This window comes from Pan troglodytes, chromosome 13, assembly GCF_028858775.2.
Source record: "Pan troglodytes isolate AG18354 chromosome 13, NHGRI_mPanTro3-v2.0_pri, whole genome shotgun sequence".
Classification (NCBI taxonomy): domain Eukaryota; kingdom Metazoa; phylum Chordata; class Mammalia; order Primates; family Hominidae; genus Pan; species Pan troglodytes.
Genome location: NC_072411.2, coordinates 133,153,959 through 133,176,001, shown reverse-complemented (window position 1 = coordinate 133,176,001; position 22,043 = coordinate 133,153,959). Strand labels below are relative to the sequence as shown.

At 48.0% G+C, this 22,043-nt stretch overlaps 1 protein-coding gene across 10 annotated transcripts in view; it reads left to right on the top strand.

The window, feature by feature from the left end:
- GPR55 (G protein-coupled receptor 55) overlaps positions 1–21,023 on the top strand; it is a 54,150-nt gene extending 33,127 nt beyond the window's left edge. The window contains exons 1-3 of one of the 10 annotated variants that reach the window (XM_063791774.1): positions 2,253–2,386; positions 3,070–3,254; positions 17,370–21,023. In XM_063791774.1, coding sequence (XP_063647844.1) covers positions 17,378–18,337 — 960 coding nt within the window. In that variant the 5' untranslated portion in view covers positions 2,253–2,386; positions 3,070–3,254; positions 17,370–17,377 and the 3' untranslated portion in view covers positions 18,338–21,023. Of the gene's footprint in view, positions 1–2,182; positions 3,255–17,243 lie in introns of those variants that run through there. The other 9 variants (XM_063791772.1, XM_063791773.1, XM_063791776.1 and 6 more) reach the window with 9 other exon arrangements.
- Positions 21,024–22,043: the final 1,020 nt, after the last annotated feature.

Genomic DNA, 22,043 nt, shown 5'->3' with positions numbered 1-22,043 from the left:
ATCTTCAGAGTCCGGCTGCCTCAGATGCCCTGGATCCTTCTTTCAGACACTCTGACGCCCCCACTCCTGCCCTCATTCCTTCTTGTTGCTGCTGGTGCCCTCATCCCAACCCAACCCCTGCTGCCCCAGTGGGTCTGTCACATGCTGCCCCTGTGCCAAGCGTGTGTTCCCTGGGACCCTGGGGCGGCCCGTGCCCCTGGTTCCTGCCTGGCCAGCTTCCAGCCTCGGCTCCTGCCATTCCCCCCTTACCCTGGTGCAGAGGGTGCCCGGGCCCTCACCAACACCGTGCGCCTCCTGCCCGTGCCTGCACCTGGGCTGCCCTCCTCCAGCATCCTCCTCCCTCCCCGTGTCTCTTAGGGTTCAGCTCTTGTCCCTGCCCCTGTTCCCTGACCAGCTCTCTGGGGCAGGCTTGGGAGCACTTCTTGCACAGCTCTGGGCCAACTGGTCACCCTGCAAAGCCCCTGGTGGGCAGGTTTCCCCCCTTGGAGGGAAGGGATGCCCCACGAGGGCAGGGCCAGGCCTCTGGCTGCTGAAGGAGCAAATTTCACCAGCGTCAGGGGAGGATGTGGTGAGCGCCCAGCTATCCTGGACCCGCTCTTTGATAAACACAGTCAGATTCACTTGTTCCTTGCCCTAGAAGAAGCTGGTTCCTGAAGCTCCGAAGCTGCCCCACTGGTGAAGTCGAAGGTGTGTGCCCCCAAACCCCCCAACTCGGGGCTCCCAGCCTGGAAGACAGGCAGGGACCTGCCCAGGCTCCCAAAACCTCCAAGTTATTCTGGATGGTGAGAGGGTGGGCAGGACTAGGGGGAGAAGTTTCAGGAGGCTTAAGGGAAATTTTCTGAGAAAGGTCTTCCTATTTATGACTCCCCAGGGCTGTGGCAAGGGGAGGCGAAAAGCCCGAGGGACAGGACTGAGCCTTAGGACAGGGCCTTGGGCGAGTCCCTGCCTAGCCTCGCTCTTAGGAGCTCAAACCTTTGAGTCTCTCTGGAGACGTATCTTGGCAAGGGATCCCCCATATAGCTTGGATATCCCCCAAGGTATCCAAGGGATACCCACAGGAGAGGGAGGTGGACAATGCCTTCTACTGCAGAGCAGCTCGTGTGGTCTCTAGCTTCTGCGTCAGAAAAGGGAGAAAATAAGAGCTCAGGTGTACATGGGCGGGTACAGAAACTCTGGAAGAAACTTAACAGTGGTGCCCTGGGGGGTAGGTGAGAGCTGGATTTAGGAGTGGGACAGATATTTTCCTATATGTGTTTACATATGTATTTGAATCGTGCATGTTTTCAAAAATTTAAAAATTTAAAAATTTTAATATTGCAACAGCAATAAAGTAGAAATATTCATTTCTTAAAAGAAGGTAGTCAGGGCCGGGAGCGGTGGCTCACATCTGTAATCCTAACACTTTGGGAGGCCGAGGTGGGTGAATCACGAGGTCAGGAGTTCAAGACCAGCCTGACCAACATGGTGAAACCTCGTCTCTACTAAAAATACAAAAAAAGTTAGTCGGGCATGGTGGCACAAGCCTGTAATCCCAGCTACTCAGGAGGCTGAGGCAGGAGAATCACTTGAACCCGGGAAGTGGAGGTTGCAGTGAGCCAAGATAGTGCCACCGCACTCCAGCCTGGGCAACAGAGCGAGACTCTGTATCAAAAAAAAAAAAAAAAAAGAAGGTAGCCAGAATGGGAGTAGACAAGGCTCCCTTTGAGGAGGGGCTGAGCAGAGACACTGCTCCCTGCAGGCCACTCAGTGTGGATGCCTTCCTGGGGCCTCACATTGCAGGCTCTGGGTATGGAGGTGGGTGCCAGACACCGGTGTGTTTCCTCCCTGCTGCTGTCCCAGCAGGCTCCTGCCCTCCTCCCGCACCCAGGGTGCGGGCCTGGCTGCCCCCCCTTGCCCAGTAGCCAGCCTTTGGCTTAGATTGGGCTGGTGGCCCAGTAGGGGGGCCTCGCTGGGGGCAGGACTGCCCTGTGCCCTGTCTTGGCATGCAGGCCAGCTTGGGGCTCCACGGCCTGGAGCAGGCAGTGGACTTGGCACTGCCCATCACACAAGCCCAGGTGAGAGCTTAAAAGTTGTCATGATTCCGTCAACCTCTTCACCAGACAGTGGGAAGACCCAGCTCCAGAGGGCCAGGTGGTTCCCCTGCAGTGACTTGCAAGGTGTTATTTACAGAGGGGACCCATGTGTTGGATGAATCACCCAAAAAACCCAGGAGTAGTTTCTATTCCTGTAGACACCTGAAAGTCCCAGCACGCATAGCTTTTAAAAATTGCTTGTGTTTGGTCCTCCGACAGGGCCTCCCAGCACCTCCAGGGCATGAGAGCTGCATCTGCCGGGGTAGTTTCAGCCCAGCCTTTCCTGATGGGCTGGAATCTCTGAGGGCTCCCAGGTAAGAGCCACCCAGGCCCACGGGTGAGTCTCAGCCCTCCCAGCCCTGAAGGTGGGAGATGCCAGGGAAATCTCTGCTTGCAGGGCCCTAGGAAGCCACAGGCCCAAGGCTGCCTCAAATCTCTGTGCAGGCCTGGGACAGAGAAGCCGAGGCTGGGGAACCTGTGGGGCCCCACTGACCATTCTTGCAGACACACATGCAGTGGCTGAGGTCTCCTCCGATGCTAGGCACGCAAGTCCTAACCTGCAAGTACTAAATAGCACCACCTTCCTTTCCTTTCTGTGGGCAGCAGTTTCAAATCCTAAACCCCCGAAGTGCTGGAAGCCACGACGGCCTTTGGCAGGTGCTGAGAATGGCTGCTCCTGTGTGGTACCCCTGTTAGGGTGTCTGGGGTGCGTAGGAGGCTTCCTCCTCCAGAGGCTTCCCAGGCCTTGACACATGCAGTGTGATTTTTGGCTTTTTGGTTTTTGTTTTGTTTTTTGGAGCTGCGGGAGGGGGGCGTGCAGATCTTCCAAGAGGGCGGGAGAGTGTAGACCCTCCTCCTGGAAACCGCTCCCCATGTCCACACTCTAGTTCCACGCAGCCTCTCTGTAGACCCCAGAGCAAGAGCCCCTAGGCCAGACAGGGTGACACTGGAGCGGCTCAAAGAGCATCTGGTCCCACCCCTTTATTTCACTCACAAGGAAGTCGAGACCCAGAGAGGGGAAGTGACTCTCCCCAGAACAGGCTGACAGCCAGGCCTGGAGGAGAAATGACATCTCTCAGCCCTCTCAGCTGCACCAGACCACCAACAGGTAACAGCCTCTGGGCCATTTAGAGAAACGAAGGCATGGAGCCTCTAGCCTGACCTTGCTCTTGTGGACTGCAGGTAACTCTCCTAAGATCAGTGGGGCTTGTGTGGGCCTGGGCTTTGTGCACACCTGTCCCGACTCAGCGAGCAGTCCCAGGTGTCAGGGCAGCGGCAGCCTCTAGGCAGCCTCCGTGACAGCAGCAGCGGCAGGCAGACCCGGTTTGTCCCCGATTACGAGTGACATTTTTCTACGAACCCTCAACTTCCTCCTGATCTGAGTCAGGGTTGCAGCATCATGTCGGGTCGGGAAACCTCCCCATAGGCAGCCTGGGAGCCTTCCCGGGGCATGTAGCTCACGTGCCACCGCCCTCCACCAAGCCCGCCGCCCATTCCCCAGAATCTTGTTGGGAAACCACCAAGCGCCCGAGATGACACACTCTCAGGGATCATCCTGCAGCCCTGAGCAAGTGCTTACTGGGGACCAGAAGGAGCCTGGGAGCCCAGGCTCACCCACTCACCAGCTGCGTAATTTCTCTAGCCTCCGTTTACCTCTCTGGGGCATGAGGCAATACACGGTTTCTTCCTCACGGGGCGCTCAAGGGCAGTAAATGATGGGGAGGAAAGCCCTGGTTGCTATCCTGCATTATAGCTGCATTGTTCTCTAACCCTAGCCAAGTGTGTCTTGGAGAGGCTGGGCGGGAAGACACAGCAGCACTTAGAACCCTGAACATTCTAGATTCTTCCCTGAGAGTGAGAACACAAAGTCAGGACATGTCTGGCTGGCCTGGCTTCACCTGGGCTTTGTGCTGCCCGAGGCAGTGGGAATGAGAGGACAGGGCAGGGCAAAGTGCTGCCCACAGCTCTGCGGAAGGCAAGGTTTGCCTTTGATTCTGAGCGGCTGTCCCAGCTGTAAAGGGAGCACCAGTCACTGTGGAGCTGCAGCAGACCTGGCCATTTGTTCCGTCATTTCTTCACCCCCTCTTTCATGCAATAAGACCTTCCCAACGACAAACTGTATGTGAGGCTCGGTGATAAAGGTGAAGGGGACATGGTCCTGGTCCTGGGGTTGCTGGAGGACAGCAGGGACACGCTCCCCCTGGGATACACAGAGGACTTTTCAAGGCACCCACTCAGGACTGCACTGGGAAAACCACATCAGATGACGTGGGTGAACCTGGGAAGTGGGCATTTCAAGGAAGAGGTGGGATTTTTAGCAGTGGAGGAGAGAGTCCAAGGGGAAAGAGGAGCATGAGCATGCAAAGAAGTGAGGAGGGGGCTTGGCAGCTCCTGGATCCCAGATGCTCTTGCTTGTGATGCTGATGGGGGCCAGGGTAAGCGAGGAGGAGAGACTCAGAACATGAGTTCCAGCTGGTCCCTCACGGCCTTTTGGACCTTGGGTAGAATCTTTAACATCTCTAAGCCTTACTGTCCTTATCTGTAAAATGGGCATAATTAGGGCAATCTCCTAGGAGTGTCCTGAGTTCCCATCGTAGATCACTGAGTACACTGCTGGCCACCTTTCACGTCCCCAAGCCGGCCCCTCCCCTCTCCCAGCCCCACTCCAACCCCCCAGCCCAAGCTCCAGCAACATTCAGGCATTGGGGAGATTGTGGTCATGTGCTCTGTCCCCTCTGTGTCCTGTTCCTTCTTCTATCGTGGCCCCCAGAAGCCCAGCTCAGGCACAGGCGGATGACTTTATTCACACTATGGTGTTACTGGTGGATACGCTGTGTATTCTAACTGTGGCATTTTTGGGGGAGTATTCCAGGGCTCCTCAAATCCATCCCTGCGGCTGTGCCAATGCTGCTTTTTTAGGCTCTGGCCCTGCCATCTCTGAGGTGGCTCACGCTGCAATGCTCTGTGCAGATGACAGCCTGGCAGCTGCAGGAAGGGCCACCTTCTCAGTTGCAACCCTCCTTAGGGTTGTGATCTTCTTGTTGCTTGTGTTCTCTGGAAAGTCCAGGCCACAGAGGGAAGAAAGGTAGGTCTGGTGTGGAGCCACATAGCTGGGTTTCGAGGTCTCAGCTGTGCAGGCAAAGCCACAGGGCTGCCGCAAGTGGGACACTGGATCCTTCAGGGTGTGGGCGGATGAGGGTACCATGGACCACTGGCAGTTGCAGGAATCCCAGCTGCAGAATGTGTAGAGTCAGCAATTAAGAACCAGCACAGGCCGGGTGCTCGGGCTCACGCCTGTAATCCCAGCAGTTTGGGAGGCAGAGGCAAGAGGATTGCTTGATCCCAGAAATTTGAGGCCAGCCTGGGCAACACAGTAAGACCTTATCTCTACAAAAAATAAAAAATTAGGCCAGGCGCGATGGCTCACACCTGTAATCCCAGCACTTTGGGAGGCAGGTGGATCACCTGAGGTCGGGAGTTCGAGACCAGCCTGACCAACATAGAGAAACGCTGTATCTACTAAAAATACAAAATTAGCCGGGCGTGGTGGCACATGCCTGTAATCCCATCTACTCAGGAGCCTGAGGCAGGAGAATTGCTTGAACCTGGGAGGCAGAGGTTGCAGTGAGCCGAGATCACACCATTGCACCCCAGCCTGGGCAACAAGAGTGAAACTCCATCTCAAAAATAAATAAATAAAAATAAATTTTAAAATCAAAAAATAAAAAATTAGTTGGGTATGGTGATGCATACCTGTAGTCCCAGCTACTCGGAGGGCTGAGGTGGGAGGATTGCTTGAGCCTGGGAAGTTGAGGTTGCAGTGAACCTCAATTGTGCCACTGCACTCCAGCCTGGGTGACAAAGCAAGATGCTAACTTAAACAAACAAACAAACAAATCAGCACATTGAGGCCAGGGCTCCGGGCACGGGGCTGAGCAGGGCCTTGAGGATGGAAGAAATGAGACGGAACCCCCCAAGCAGAGGGAGCCAGGAGGAGAAGCAAGGCCTCTGTGCTCCACCCCAGTCCCTTTCCACACGTCACATACTTTCTCTCCTTTTCACCAAACATTGGAAAACAGCCTTATATTGAAAGGAGATTCTACTTCAGGGTTAAAAATCAACAAACAAAAACACCCTTCAGTAAGACACGGCTGTGTGCATGAATTCCCTCTACAGCACCCTGGATAAGCACATAGCCCTGCCTTTGCTTGCATACCTCTGGTGACAGAGAGCCCTCCACATGACGAGGCTGCTTTGCTTTGTCTACTCTCAGACACTCTGGCTGCGAGATAGGTTTGCTTTCTGCAGCACCTGGAACCCATTCCTTTTCTGACCCTGTGAAGTCTTATGGTGGAACACGTCACGATCACTGGAGGATGGATGACCTTGTGCCTTTCCCTCTAGGGATTAGGAGCATCTCTAGGCCTTTCTGCATCTTCTCCCATGCTGTGGTTCCCTAGCCCCTCCGAGTTCAGCCCCTGCAGACAGACAGCCTCGGGTCCTAGGGTGATCAGAGCTGTGCATTGGCCATGGTCACTCCCATTCCACTTCCAGGATCTCTGAGTGTAGCCTTGGCTCACCTCGTTTCTCCCTTTCATGTTTAAAAGAACACTTAGGAATTCCCACTTTCCTTAAAGTGGTGACTGCGTTTGTGTTTTGTGTATAAATATTGTTTCTTTACAATATTTCAGCAATGTACGTCTGATTTTGTCTCTGACTCACACGTGAAGAGCCTGTGTAAGAGAATGCATAGAAATGCCTGTATTTTTAATATGGCACTGCAGCTAAGTGGTCAGGACCAACAAACAGCTATTTTCTTTGTGGTCCGAGAATGAGGAGTGTAAAATTGCCATTGCCTGTGCTTGGGAATGGGATAAATTTTGTGAAAGACACTTCTATTCTTCTAAAGAGAGCATAGACCCTTGATTTATGACGTACTTCTCCCTGATCTCCTAGTCTACCTTATTAGTTGGGTTGTTCAGAGCTCTAATTTCTGTCTATTTTGATCATGGGTATTCTACAGGAGGGGCACTAAGGGCTCCAGCTACATTATATTTCCATTTTTTAAAATTTCTTTTGCATTTCCTGCATGGTCCCATTATGTACTTGTTTGCTGTGCTAATTGGAACAGAAATTGAGTGTTTTAAGTTTTCATTATTTATTGTAACTTTCACTCGTGTGGAGTCTCCATGTTACTTTCTCAATTCTTTTTACTAAAAAAAAAAATTACTTTGTCCTATTCCCTTCCTTTCTAGCACAAAATGTGCCTGATAAACCAAAGATTATGCTATCATTTTACTCTGTGTCTTTTCATTTTCTTAGTGTTTTTCCTTGACAAAAGATGATTGAATTTTGTTTTTTTTAAATTGATGGTTGGTTTTAATAGATTAATATAGGGAGTATTAACAATTGTTTATAATATTTGCATAAACCTCTGTGAGGTTGCCCCTCTGTTTTCTATATTGTGATATTATAGTTTTTTAATTTTCAGTTTCTACTGTGAATCTTCTCTTCCTTTTGTCCCGTTAAGATAGACAAGGTAATTTAACCTAAATATTCAATTTGGAAAATATTTAAGTTCTTAACTTCTTGATGCTATTGATAGCTTGCCAAGCTTTGGGGGAATTATATTTTAAATCTCTTTTCTTACCCTCACCTACTCTTCACTATGAAGCTGGCATTTTGTCTCTTTTATGTCGTCTTTTACTGCTTATGTAATACACATTTTTATGATGTGATGGCTGACCTGTGAACAGAGGAAACTTGTTTATTTTTCAATTTTTTTAAAAAAAATCATGAATCAGGTTCTTGTTGCTGTTCTCCCATCATTTGGGTGGGATTGCTGTCTCACTTGACACTCCCACATCTCTCTCTCACTTCATGCTTCGTTCCCAGCCCCATCTTGAAATGCTCATCTCTGACCCTGAAAGGTCATGCCTCATCAGCTGAGCTTTGGTGAATTCAATGCATAACTTTTAATTTTGTGTAAACCTTGCGCCCTGCCATGCCTCAAACACAAACCCAGACCACAAGTTGTTTCTCTGATACAGAAGGAAAAAATGGAAAGCTATCCTTACTGGTCTCCTTTTTCCCCACCAAGCATTATATACATATCTATTTTTTAATCTCAGGTTTTCATAGTATCATTAATTAATTAGAAAAGCACACACACACACACACACACACACACACACAAAAGACAGAGATAAAGATAAAAGATTTTAAAAATCACCCACCTTCCAACTGCTAGAATGCAACCACTGGTTGGGATGTAGAAATCTTTTTTTAGGTTTTTTTTTTCCCCTCTATGCGTGGGTTTTTGTAATTTTAATCACAGTTGAAATCATTCTGAATGTCTAATTCTATAGTTTGTGGGGTTTTTACTCAACATAGTCAGCATAAACATAACAGGCAGACAGAAAAATTTTCCATTGAGTAAATTTACCGTAGTGAAATTAACCTCTTGTTGGCATTTACATGTGTGTATGTATTTTTTACTATTAGAAAAAAAGTAATGTGGTAATACATTGAGGCAAAGAAGAATAAGAAGAAAAAATGCCAAGGTGGACATATTTTTGTACACAATTTTTCTTCTTTCATATAATTTACTTAAGGTGAATTCTCAGAATCACTGGATTAAAGACATACCATTTTCATGGCTTGTAATAGAAATTATCAAATCCCAAAAATTGTGTGCTAATTTGTACACTTACCAGCATATTGGTGACTGGTTTCACAGAACCGTTGCCAAATTCTTTGTTGAATTTGATAAGCAAAAATGTTATCTCTCTGTAAATCCTCTTCTGGGAACTGCCTATGTCATTGGCTTGTTCATCTATTGTTGTTCTTGATGTTATTCATTTTAATATTCTCTTCGCAGAGAAAGAACGTCATTTGTCTAACATTGATTGTGTTTTGTTTCTTCGAGTATATTATTTGATGTTAAGACTTTTTAGCAAAAAGAATTTTTTTTGTGCAGTCAAACCTGTCCTGTTTATTTTCTGTTTCTTTGATTTTCAGTTATGCTAAGTTGACAAAGAGCTTTTCCCTTTAGTGATTTTATAAGTTGTTTATTAAATTTTCATCTAGTTTTTCTATGATTTGATTGTTTTGAAATGTAATTCCTTGATGAATTTGGAATTTCTTTTGAGATACCGTGTAAGATGAGACTCTAAGTTGGTTTTTACTCCCAAATTGTTAACTGACAGTCTTAACATAATTCTTAACATAATTTCTTAACTAAGCCTTCCCTTTGTATTATTGATTTTTGTGGAATGCCTCATTTATTCTTGCTTCTGTTAAATGTGTTAGTGCATAGTCTGAGATTTTTGGGTTAGTAAATGTCTGATTTCAACAAGAATGTCCCTATTATTTTACCATTAAATACAAAGTTGTCATTGGTGTGAGCAATTTACTCTTTGTAAGAAGTACTTTCCTGTTCCATTAGTTAAATAACTCGAAAAACTATTTATACAATTGGATGACTTTTTATTTTTGCTCTAATGATGTGATACAAAACATTAATTGATTTCCTAACACTGAAACTATCTTACATTTCTATAGTGAATCTGATTCATCATGATGATTTATAATGTTAATGTACTGAATTCCACCTGGTAATATTTTAATTAGGATGTTTGCATATATATTCATAATTGTATTTGAGCAAGTCTGTCTCTTTTGTGCTGAGTTTCGATATTTGGATAAGTTAGTTTAATAGAAATTCATTAATACTATGTTCTGAAATACTTTATAGGGCACGGGGATTATCTGTTGCTTGAAAATTTGAAATAAGCTACAGCCTATTTTAAGAGTAATTCTTTGATAATATTCTGTTTCTTTTATGGTTATTGGTCTAGTCAATAATTCTATTTCTTCTTGTGTCAAACCTTGTATAGATTGTGGTAAATTATTTTTTGCCCCCAAATCAACAACTACATCAAGGTTTTTCAACAGATCAACACACACGTAACAATGCAGTTTCTTGCTATTTTTGCTCTCCTCTCTAACTCAGCTTAATGTCTTCTTTCTTATTTCTAGTTATGACCATGTGAGTCCTTTCTTCTTGATCATAGTTGTTAGAGATATAGGTATTGCTTCGTTTATTGCTTCTGTTCTGAAGGAACCACCTATTAAATGTGTTGATTCTGATATTTTCTCTTTTCTAATTCCTTTGTTTCCACTTTTATCTTTATACTTTTTTCCTGATTTCCCTAAGACATTTTTTCCCTAAATGCTCAAGTTAAGTGCTTAATTCATTTATTTAATGTCCTTAAAGAAAATTAAAGCAGTTAGGGCAATGTATTTATCTCTGAGAATAGTTTTGGCTGTATCCTGTGAATTTTTTTTTTTTTAAAACAACCAATCCAAAAAGTTCTTGCTATTCTTCACATGTATTTAGTTTTGTAGTTCTCACTTTATTTTTAAATAGTCATTATTATTTTTGTTATTATTTTGAGACAGAATTTATATAAACAGGGTCTTACTTTGTTGCCCAGGCTAGAGGGTAGTAGCATGATCACAGGCCACTGCAGCCTCGACCTCCTGGACTCAAGCCATCCTCTTTCCTTAACCTCTGCCTCTGAGTAGCTGGGACTATAGGCACAAGCCACCACATCCAGCTAATTTAAAAAAAAAAAAATTTGTAGAGACAGAAGTTTCACTATGTTGTGAGGTTGATCTCAAACTCCTGGGCTCAAATGATCCTCCCTCCTTTGCCTCCCAAAGTGCTGGGATTACAGGCATAAGCCACTGCGCCCGGCCAGGCTGTATTTTTATTTTCTAGGTCTTTGTGTATGTGGTCAGAGAGTATAGCCAAAATAATTTCTGAATTTTTTTAATGGATGGTTTTGTTCTTGTAAGGTAGATAATTCATTTTTGGCAAGTGTTTTTTGGCTGCTTGAGAAAAAAAATGGATTACCTATTTGTTTAAAACCAAGCCCAAGGGCTATTAATTAAACTGTATTAATCATATTATTTATATAATTCTATGTCCTAGTTTATATTTTGCCTATTTGTTTTGTTCTAATCTACAGTATATGAAAGTCTGACACTGCAGTTTGTTTTTGCCAATGGCTCCTGGAATTCTAAGAATTGTACCTGATGTACTTTTCCACCATTCGGTGTATAAGATTACTACATTTGCCCTCGCAATTGAGTTTTTATTTTATTCTATAAAAATAAGCTTCTTAATCCTGATGAGCAATTTTGTTCTGCAATTCTACAAGGCTAGTTATGAATATTACCTCCCTGTCTTTCTTTTGTTTATATTTGTCTGTTCTATCGTCACAGAACTTTTATGTGGAACATTTCTGTGTCATTTAAGTGCACCCTTCATAAGAGCAAACAGTTATATTTTATTTTTGAATTGAGAATATTAGTAAAAGTTGAATTTTTTCACACTTATTGCTGTAATTTCTATGCTGTTTCTTTTCCTATTATATTCACTCCTTTGCTATGTAGTTGGTTTTATTTCTTTTCATCTTCTGTAGTAATTTTGAAGGTAGACATCATATTTTTAATAGTGGTTGCTTTTAAGGTTTTCAAGAATCTGACACACATTTCTGTAATTATTGAAGTGAAAAAAAACAGAATAGAAATATTAGCAATAGAGCCTTTTGCTTCACCCCAGGCACTTACTATTACCCTCCATTGTCCCCACCCCCTACAACACAAGAACATTCTTCCTGCTTTATTAATTTATCCACAATATTAAAACTTGTCTCTTTCTAGGGACACAGATTATCTCTTTTTTTTTTTTCTTAGAGAGAGGGTCTCACTCTGTTACACAGGCTGGAGTGCAGCGGCACGATCATGGCTCACTGCAGCCTCAAACTCCTGGGCTCAAGCGATCCTCCCACACAGCCGCCCAGATAGTTGGGGACCACAGGCACGAGCCACCACGCCCTACTAATTAAGTTTTTTTTTTTGGTAGAGATGGGGTTTCACTATGTTGTCTAGGCGGGTCTCAAACTCCTGGGCTCAAGTGATCCTCCCACACAGCCTGCCAAATAGTTGGGGACTACAGGCACGAGCCACCACACCCTACTAATCTAAAAAAAATTTTTTTTCTTTTTTGGAGAGATGAGGTTTCACTATGTTGCCCAGGCTGGTCTCAAACTCCTGGGCTCGAGTGATCCTTCAACCTTGGCCTCCCAAAATGCTGGGATTACAGGTGTGAGCCACTAGTCCAGCCGGATAATCTCTTCTGTTTTTTTTTTCTTTTAATTTTAAATCTGTAACTATATTCATCATAACTTAAGTCTCTTTCCATAGTTTCCTGCTTTCAATTCAATGCTCAGTTCCAAGCTTTTCTACCTTGATGTTTTCATCCTTGCACTCTTCTTAGTGATGATCTCTTGGAGGTCTAAAGTTTTGGGGCGGTTGTTTTTCTACAGGCCACATCCACCTGAGACTTGCTTTCTGCACTCTTTACAGAAGAACGCCTGGTTGGATACGAAATTCTTGCACCCAGATCTTCTCCCTCAAACCTCTTCTGGTGTTAGTTATTTTTTCAGAGGTTTCCAAGGAACTTGGTTTGTTTATTCATGGATGTTTGTGAGGCTATATCTTGGTGACATTTAAACATGTCAGCGGGACATTCAGAGGTGTCAACAGGGCCTCTGGGAGTGGCTCTCTCCATAGCTTTTGCATGAAACATGGCGCTTCATCTCCTGTATTGTCTCATTTACTCCACGGTTCAATTCAGCCCCACCTCTCAGCCACCGTGCTGCTGCTGACTCACAATGGTTTTGGGTCCTTTCACTCCATGCACAGATGCTATTTGCTTGACCCATGACCTTTGCCCACTCAATGCTATTTCCTTCTGGAGGAGGCTGGGACTGCCCCACTCCAGTCCCCTAGGAGGCGAAGGCGCCCACCCATCCCTGCTGCAGATGGTAGAAAGGCAGCACTCCACAGATGGTGCTGCTGGGGTGGAAACTGAGAACATCTCCACTGCTGCCTGTGACACAGATCCCAACATTAATGGCAGCACTGGGATGGCTCCTTGGCAGCTATGCAGGGGTGCTGCTGAGATCTCCCCGGAATTCCAGAGAACCCACTCCCAGGGTCCCTGACCACAGTCAGTGCAGCTCTACTGCTTCAGGTCCATGGTGATGTTGATGCTGATGCCACTCTCTTTGGGCTACTCCTAGCCAGTGCCTGAACTGGGCAGAGGCACTAGCCTGGGGCGATTTCTGCGGATGTGGGGCTCCTCCAACAGGCAACCTTTGCTCAGAGATGCCCCATGGCTTGGCCAAGAAGGGCTGAAACCTGCACTGCTGTCTGAAGTCCTTCCCACCTTGTCGTTCCTTCCCTCTCTCCTTCCACAGAGTCAGACCTGCAGGTGGTCTGAAGGCTCACCCCACCTCCTCCTGCTCCCTCTCCCAACTATCCTTCATGGGAACTTCCCCTGTTTAATCTCTGAGTTGTCTAGCACTGTCTTAGCATCTGCTTCTCAGGGGACCTGAGGGGACTCAGCCTCCCACCCAGCCAACTACAGTACCATTGCTTGATTGGGGTGGACTCCTGGGTTGGCCAGAACAGGAGCTGCTAATGGAATGGCCCCACACCCCACAAGTAGCAAATGGTGCTAGTTGCTGCCCCCCTGCCCCGTTCCCCTCCCCCACCCACAAGTAGACTGGTTTTTATTAGCAAACTTCTTTGAGAAGGATGACTGTTTCATCTCTTGCTGCCATTTGGAGTGCATTGATGCCTTTTTATCTTACTACAGTGAAGCTTCCGATTTTTTTGAAAAAGACTCTAAAAAGATGGTTTCCTTGGACTTTCAGAGGGAATTCAGATTAATTTTTCAGATTCTCTGTTCACTCTGCCATTAGCCGGCAGTATTTTTTCAACCTAATTTCTTCTTGCCAGCCCATAGAGTGCCTTCTCTGGCTTCAAAGACTACCCTCTGAGAAGCTTCCATTTGAAGTCTGTCGGTAATTCAAATGTGACCTTTAGTATAATCCTACTGGGGAATACTGATGGCCAAATTGTGTCTATGAATATACCTGCTACTGTCAATGGAGACTCATCCCACCACCTGAGGTTGTGTGCTTTCTGTCAGATCACTTTCCTCCCGTTGTTATTCGTTTGTTCCCCCAATTCAGCCACACATTGTGTCTGGGTTTGGGTTGGACTTTGAGCATCACCGATTTTTTTCTTGGCCACTTTGAACCACCAGCAATACGGTGGATTCATCCATGCAGTCGGCCGGTAACAGCTGACAGTAAGGGCCTCTGAGTGTTGAGCTTTTGTCATTGGTGGCTCCTTTTTCTTAATTGGTTAGTGTGACCCAGACAAAGACAGATGTCCTCAGTTCCCTTTTCAAAATCTTATTGGATCTCTTTAAACATAAACTTGTATTCATTCTTATCTTTGTGGTTCTTGGTTTTCTGCTGTTTCTGGTCTTGAAGGCAACTTCTCCAAGCCAATTCCATCTTCCTCTTTGGTGTTGCAACATTTTACATTTAGACTTGAACTGGGCTTTGACCTGCTTTTCTCATCATTTTTGAAATTTACCTTGTGAGTTCCAAGCTATTCCAGTAATTTTTTGAGCTAGGCCTGTGGCCATTTCAGCATGTTTAGTGAGGAGGCGGCCACCCCACCTTGCAGATTCTGAGCATCCTGAGTAGGACCAGTTACTCCTACACACCCCTAGGAGGCACCATCCCCACAGACCACAGGACACCAAGGCTTTGAATAAGAGGAAGTACTTTTTCCTAGATCTCTCATTACATAAATCTGTGAGAAAAGTTAACACATTGGAAACCATAGAATCTTTGGAAAGCCACCAAATCAAGTAATGTATGTTAAATGTTTAGTGCGTAGTGCTCAATGGATGATATATATATGAACCTATAAACATCTATCTATATATATCGATTTTCTTTTTCATTAGAGATCAGAGAGGGCTTGGGAATGGTATTACATATAAGATCTTAAAAAACACCCCAATTTTTTCCTCCCACGGGCGCCCAATAGTGATGAGAAACAATAGCAGAATGAGAATTCTGTTAGCAATAGCTGCGCAGCAAAGAAATAAGTCATAGGAATGCTTATTGTGGAATTCATTGTTTCCTGGTAAAATACTGGAAACCTAAATGTTTATGAATAAGCTACTGGCTAAATGAGTTTTGGTATACCTACACAATGGGAGGCAAACAAGCCATTCATATATGCTGATATAGACCAATGTCCAAGAAACATTGATGAGTGAAAAAGCAAGGGACAGGGGCTCTAGGTATATTATTTCCAAATTTTAAAGAAGTCATACATGTATATGTATGCATGCATATATTTGCATATATGTATCTACTTAGAAAATGTCTGGGAGGAATATGCAAGAAGCTGTAAGCCATGCTGCCTTTGAAAAGGACAGTTGAGGCCTTAGGAGGCTGACTTTTCCTACGCTTGTTCTTTTGTTCTGTTCGAATATCTTATTGAGTGCATGGAATACTTTTAAAATTAATAAAAAGCTATGAAAAATAATAACAGAAACTTTAATTAATAACAGAAGTTTTAGGAACAGGTGCGGGGCCTCCCGCCTGTAATCCCAGCACTTTGGGAGGCCAAGGTGGGTGGATCACCTGAGGTCAGGAGTTCAAGACCAGCCTGGTCAACATGGTGAAACCTGATCTCTACTAAAAATACAAAAAATTAGCCAGGGGTGGTGAGCGTGGTGGTGCATGCCTGTAATCCCAGCTATGAAGGAGACTGAGGCAGGAGAATCGCTTGAACTGGGGAGGCAGAGGTTGCAGTGAGCCAAGATTGTGCCACTGCACTCCAGCCTGGGTGACAGAGTGAGACTCCATCTCAAAAACAATAAAAATAAAAATAAAAATAAATAGCTGCAGTGGTCACTAGTATGGGATTCTCTGGTGGGAGTCCATGCTGATGTCTCCTCCCTGATACATCGATATCTTGGGATCTCAGCACCTGCTAGCCAGGAAGTCATGGAAGGTGGGAGAGGCACAGGAAGGTGGGTCTCACGGCAGGACCTGGCCACACTTCCTCACCCAGCTGCTTTCTGCCGAAGTGGTTAAGGAAGATGCCAGGCATAAATGTCCTTTCCATGCCATGCCCCTGTGCTCTAGTGAATGTGGCACATTCCATGTCTAAGGCCAGTCCAAGTCAAGCACACCAGCAGCATGGCCTCACATGTGGGGAGAGGGAAGAGTGGGTGAGAAAGGAGGGAGCAGGGAGGTGGGCAGAGGTGGGCAAGTGGGGAGAGGGTGGAAGTTGGGTCGTATTTGAGCCCTTCTAGCAACCTGGTTCTGGATGCCTGGATTGAACACTTGGTTTTGTCCTGCTCCAGGGCTACATACTTTGATGCAGAACCCCACAATGGCACTCACCCCCTCACCCCAAATTGACCAGGCTCGGACCACACCCCTGTGCAACCACACCTGCAGCCTTGGTCCTCCCGTCCCTGAGGCCACTTCTAATTTTCTGCCTGACAAAAGGCCTTTCCTTGCCCTGTGGAGACCTCAGGGCCCCGCTCCATTCCCTCTGGGAATGCCATTTCTCCCATATCTCTCCATTTTCTGTCTGGTTTTCTCTTTGGGGTACAAGAGGCTGCGGCAGCTGCAGACCTTATATCTTGGCAACTATGAATCCCTGACAAGGGACTCCAACCCTCTGCCTGGAAACCCAAGCAAAAGTTGTGTTGATTATCATGGCTTCTTGGAGAGTCAAATATCTGTCCCTGAACCAATGAACTAACCAGCTACTGTGTCCAGGGGAATGCAACGCTCTGGTGTCAATCATCCCTGGTTGCAGGTTGACTGTGTCCAACCATCAGGAAAGTGGGTGGGAGGAGGACAAAGGAGACAAAAGGAGCTGAGTCCTGGAAACAGCATTTGAATCCCTGATCCAGCTGCTCCTGAAGTCAGCCCTACCCTAGTTTTCATGTTTTCCATTATGTGAAACTGTCTCTTTGCTTCAGCCTGTTTGGGTCTGGGTATGTGCTGTTACTTCTTTCAACAAAAGGAGTTCTGATTTAAAAGACAGATGTCCATGCACAGCAGGTTCTATATTTGTCAAAGAAAAATGTGTGTATGGTAGAAAGAGAGTGAGAAAGCGAGTCTGGAATGATATACACAAAAAGTAACAGTGGTTGCATCTGGGCAGCAGGATTAAAGGTAATTTTTCTTTTCTGTGTTCTAGTTGTGATTCAATGGGCATGAATTGCTGTGTGATGCTGGGGAGGTGTTTGTGATTCTTGACAAAGTCATTTGAATCCATCACTTCCAGAGAGTGAAAGGAGCCCTGTCTAATCTGTTGGTGTTGTAGGAAGAAACATGAGTCAGCAAAACACCAGTGGGGACTGCCTGTTTGACGGCGTCAACGAGCTGATGAAAACCCTGCAGTTTGCAGTCCACATCCCCACCTTCGTCCTGGGCCTGCTCCTCAACCTGCTGGCCATCCATGGCTTCAGCACCTTCCTTAAGAACAGGTGGCCCGATTATGCTGCCACCTCCATCTACATGATCAACCTGGCGGTCTTTGACCTGCTGCTGGTGCTCTCCCTCCCGTTCAAGATGGTCCTGTCCCAGGTACAGTCCCCCTTCCCGTCACTGTGCACCCTGGTGGAGTGCCTTTACTTCGTCAGCATGTACGGAAGCGTCTTCACCATCTGCTTCATCAGCATGGACCGGTTCTTGGCCATCCGGTACCCACTCCTGGTGAGCCACCTCCGGTCCCCCAGGAAGATCTTTGGGATCTGCTGTACCATCTGGGTCCTGGTGTGGACCGGGAGCATCCCTATCTATAGTTTCCATGGGAAAGTGGAAAAATACATGTGCTTCCACAACATGTCTGATGATACCTGGAGCGCCAAGGTCTTCTTCCCGCTGGAGGTGTTTGGCTTCCTCCTTCCCATGGGCATCATGGGCTTCTGCTGCTCCAGGAGCATCCACATCCTGCTGGGCCGCCGAGACCACACCCAGGACTGGGTGCAGCAGAAAGCCTGCATCTACAGCATCGCAGCCAGCCTGGCTGTCTTCGTGGTCTCCTTCCTCCCAGTCCACCTGGGGTTCTTCCTGCAGTTCCTGGTGAGAAACGGCTTTATCGTAGAGTGCAGAGCCAAGCAGAGCATCAGCTTCTTCTTGCAATTGTCCATGTGTTTCTCCAACATCAACTGCTGCCTGGATGTTTTCTGCTACTACTTTGTCATCAAAGAATTCCGCATGAACATCAGGGCCCACCGGCCTTCCAGGGTCCAGCTGGTCCTGCAGGACACCACGATCTCCCGGGGCTAACGGAAGGACATCCTGTTCAGGGGAAGAAAGCCCTGGCCCTGAATTCTGGTAACGGACATCGCGTTCCAGGGTTTTGATGTGGTGGGATGATCCGCACCATCTTCACTGATGTGCTTCCCTTTGATGCCCATTGAGTGCCAGTTTTGCTCATTATACCCCAAAGACCTTTTTTCCACTGCCTAGACAGCTTATACCACCCAGTGTCCAGGGATCTCTGAAGAACCCACAGACCAGGTGAATTACTGATTTCTAAGTCCAAAAACTATAGAGCAGAAGAATTGAGAAAGAGAATGAGACCATGTCAACAAGGCTGTTTCCAACTCTCCCCATTTTCCTGTTCGACTGGGAGGTTCTGGAAAGAAAGAGAGAGAGAGAAAGGAGGTAAAGGAGGGAGCCAAGAGAGTCAGTTATGGGGGAGAGTGTCTTGGGCAGAGGTGGGGTGGTAGGGATGAGTGAAGCCCCTTTTTAGTTTGGGTGTCCCAGAACAGAGCAGACTTGCATTTTCCAGTCCCTTCTGGAACTGTGTTGCCAAAAGCCTCACTGAGATGACAGCAAGAAGGGGTGGTGTTGGGGCTGGGCAAGTAGTATGGATCACCCCAAGTTTCCAGTGAGCCTCAGAAAGGTGAAGGAAGCCAGCCACACCTTTCCGTGCCTGTGAGAAGACTGCAGAATGACTGAGTGGGGTGTTGATGACATCCAAGAGCCATGAGGGGGGAGAGGAAAGGACACTCCTGGGGAAGGAAGAAGACAGGCCCAGGGCTGGAAGCACACAGCCCCTCCCCCATCACCATCAGGGTGTCCACAGCACGGAGTGTTGGTGCTGGCCCAGGGTGAAGAGAGACAGTGAGAGACGGCCTGGGAGCGGGGAGACCCCTGACCTGCTTTCTATCTTAAACAGACTGGGAAGTTGCTCATTACAGCTAGCTTCCTTGAAAACAATGGCAAAGAATCAGGCCTGCCTTGGTTCCACCATAGGAGGGTGGAGGAGGTGCTGTCTTACTCACCTGCATCCTGGCTGGGCAGCTGGCACCCGTGGCACTGCCCATGGAGCCGTCCCTCCCTGGCAGCTGGGAGGGAGATGAGGCAGCTAGGCACAAGGGTGTGGCCTTGAGAAAGAAGGCAAGGGGGGTCCCTGCAGGTCCCAGGAAACTGTAAACAATTGAGTCACGCCTGGATGGCTTCTCAACGGATCTGGAGGAGGAGTGCAAGTGACAGCGGAAGCCTCCCAATGACTCAGCTGCTCCGGAGAGTGAAATGATGAGAAGGATCCATTGTGGGGTGGTTTTGCATGACAGAGCGAGTGGGATGAGGAGTAACTGATGAGACTTCATGTGAGCAAGGTCTTCAGGAGGAAAAGCAACTGAGGTCTACTTGTAGGATCTGGGCTCAGTGGGGGCTGAAGGGCTTGGGAGGGGTGGCGACCTGAGGGGAAGAAGAGAAGCATTTGGATAAACCTGGACCTGTGGGGAGGAGGAGGAGGAAGAGGAAGAGGAAAAGGAAGGGAAGCTGAGCAGTGGCCCTAGGCTTGAAGCCTGCAGGGAGTGCAGGGTGGGTGGGGAACCTGGCTGAGCTGCTTCCTGCCTGAGAGCTTTCCCAGCTGGCCTAAGAGCCATGGACGGACAGGAGTCGCCTTCTCAGGAGTAGCTCCCGCTGTTGCTGTGTTCAAGTGGCACCCTGTACACCTCCTCCTAGGTGGATGGAGGGAAGGGTGAGGAAGAGAGCGTCAATGAAGGGGTGGAAGTGGATGTGGAGGAGTGACCAGACCAGACCAGACCAGACCAGAGGGATCGGAGGCTCAGGCCCCCTGAGCTGGGCCTCTAAGAACCACAGCCACAGAGTCAGGCTCTGCAGACCCAGAGGTAAGGCTGCCTGGCTGCCCCAAACCCCAGACACTCCTCTCCTTGCCTGCAGGCTGCCCTCTCCAATGGCCACCCTAGACAGAGACACCACCCGTGATACTCTGAGGAAGCCAGACTTTCGCATGCAACAGGGCATTTGGGGCTGGTTCGGCTCAGTGTCCATGGGTGGTGGATTTAGTGACCACCCTCCTCCCACTTCTTTCTCTGCACGAGGAGTTGGGAGCCTGCCTGGTGGAGTTGAGTGATGCCCGTCATGTGCACTTGGGTCTACCAATGTGCTCAAGGCCAGATGGGCTTCCTAAGAGACAAGGGTGGGTGGACCTAACCACCTATCATCCCCAGCGATGTTCAAACATAAAATCGTATCTATGTGCAGCATGACTCTCTCCAGGTGACAGAAAGGGCTCTAGACAGCTGAGAGGAACTGATCATGTAGGGAGGGACGGGGAGGGGAGCCAGGACCCAGGAGCTGCATGGCTGTAAGAGGAAGGTCCTTGGAGGGTATCAGCAGTCTCAGTGTGATGTGACAACTATGGACCTGTGGGTGTGCCCTGGGGACCCCTGACCCATCCCAAAACACTGTGGAAAGAAGGGCCTCTTCTCCGTGGGGACCCGTGTCTGCGGGAGCGGGCACAGGTCCATGCTGCAGGCCACTACGGCTGCTCGGCAGGAGGGCCGAGAGTTTGGACCCACATAGCTGCAACCCAAGCTGGCCCATAATCAGCAGTGGGGCCCAGCAGCACAGGAGGGGTGGACGGTTAGCACTGGAAAAAATGACTTGATTAATCTGATTCGCCAAATAAATAGATTCATGTGATGCCTTGTGACCCTGTCTTAGACTAAGCTTACTGGCCCCGGAGAAGAGCAGGCCCCACATGGCCCCTGCCAGGTCACCCAACAATCTTGGTCTCTTCAGCAGCCACCTGGCCACCAAGTGTGGGGCTGCAGGGAGTGGCCCTCCCTGCTCAGGAGCACAGCTGGGCTTGTCCGGGTGACCAGGAGCCAGACCCTTTGGGGTCCAGTTGCCGCTCCCCCACATCCACACGGGTGCTTGGTTCTCTGTGGTAGCAGCCAGGCTGCACAGACCCCGCATACTCGGCTGCAGTCGACCCCACCCTGCCCTTGCCACCTTGTCCCACCACCACCTTGTTGCACTGCCACCGTGACACTGCAGCTGCTTCTACAGGCCCTGGCTCCTCCGCATACACAGGGGTGGGGGGCCCAGTACGAGAAACCTGCTGACCGACTGAGGGGCTGAAGAACTGAGGGGCTGAAGACACAGGGCCAGTCTCTAGAGGTCCTCCTCGGTGGCCCTTCCCTCCCTTCTCTGACCTCCTGTGGTGGGAATCCGACTTTCCAAGGGTGGATTCTCCTAGGTTCTTCTCCGCACTTCACAGTGAATTTTGCTAGCCTTTGGAGAACTCCCAGAAGCTGTGCACTGCTAGGCTCTGGCCTGGGCCACTCTCTGTACTGAGTTCCCCACAATCCCGAGCGCAGCTGATCATGGCATGGGTGCTGAGGGCAAAGGGGGACATCTTTGCTCCATCTAACCATCTCCTACTAATCTAGGAGCCACCCCCCATGTAGGCCATGTGCCCTAGGGATAGTGACCACCTCCCCTTGGCCCCCAGGGAGGATTTGACTTGGAGAATGTCAGTTCACAAGGTGCATTTGTCAACTATATTCCTCTTGAGTTACCTCTCTGGGGACCCTCGGAAGCTGAAAGTCATGATACTAATACTATGTAATTGCCACAGGATACCAAAGACCTCTGGAAGCGTAAGATAACACCCTTGTAGCAAGTGACCACAAAGGGATGGAGATTGCAAAGGTGCTTGAAATGACTG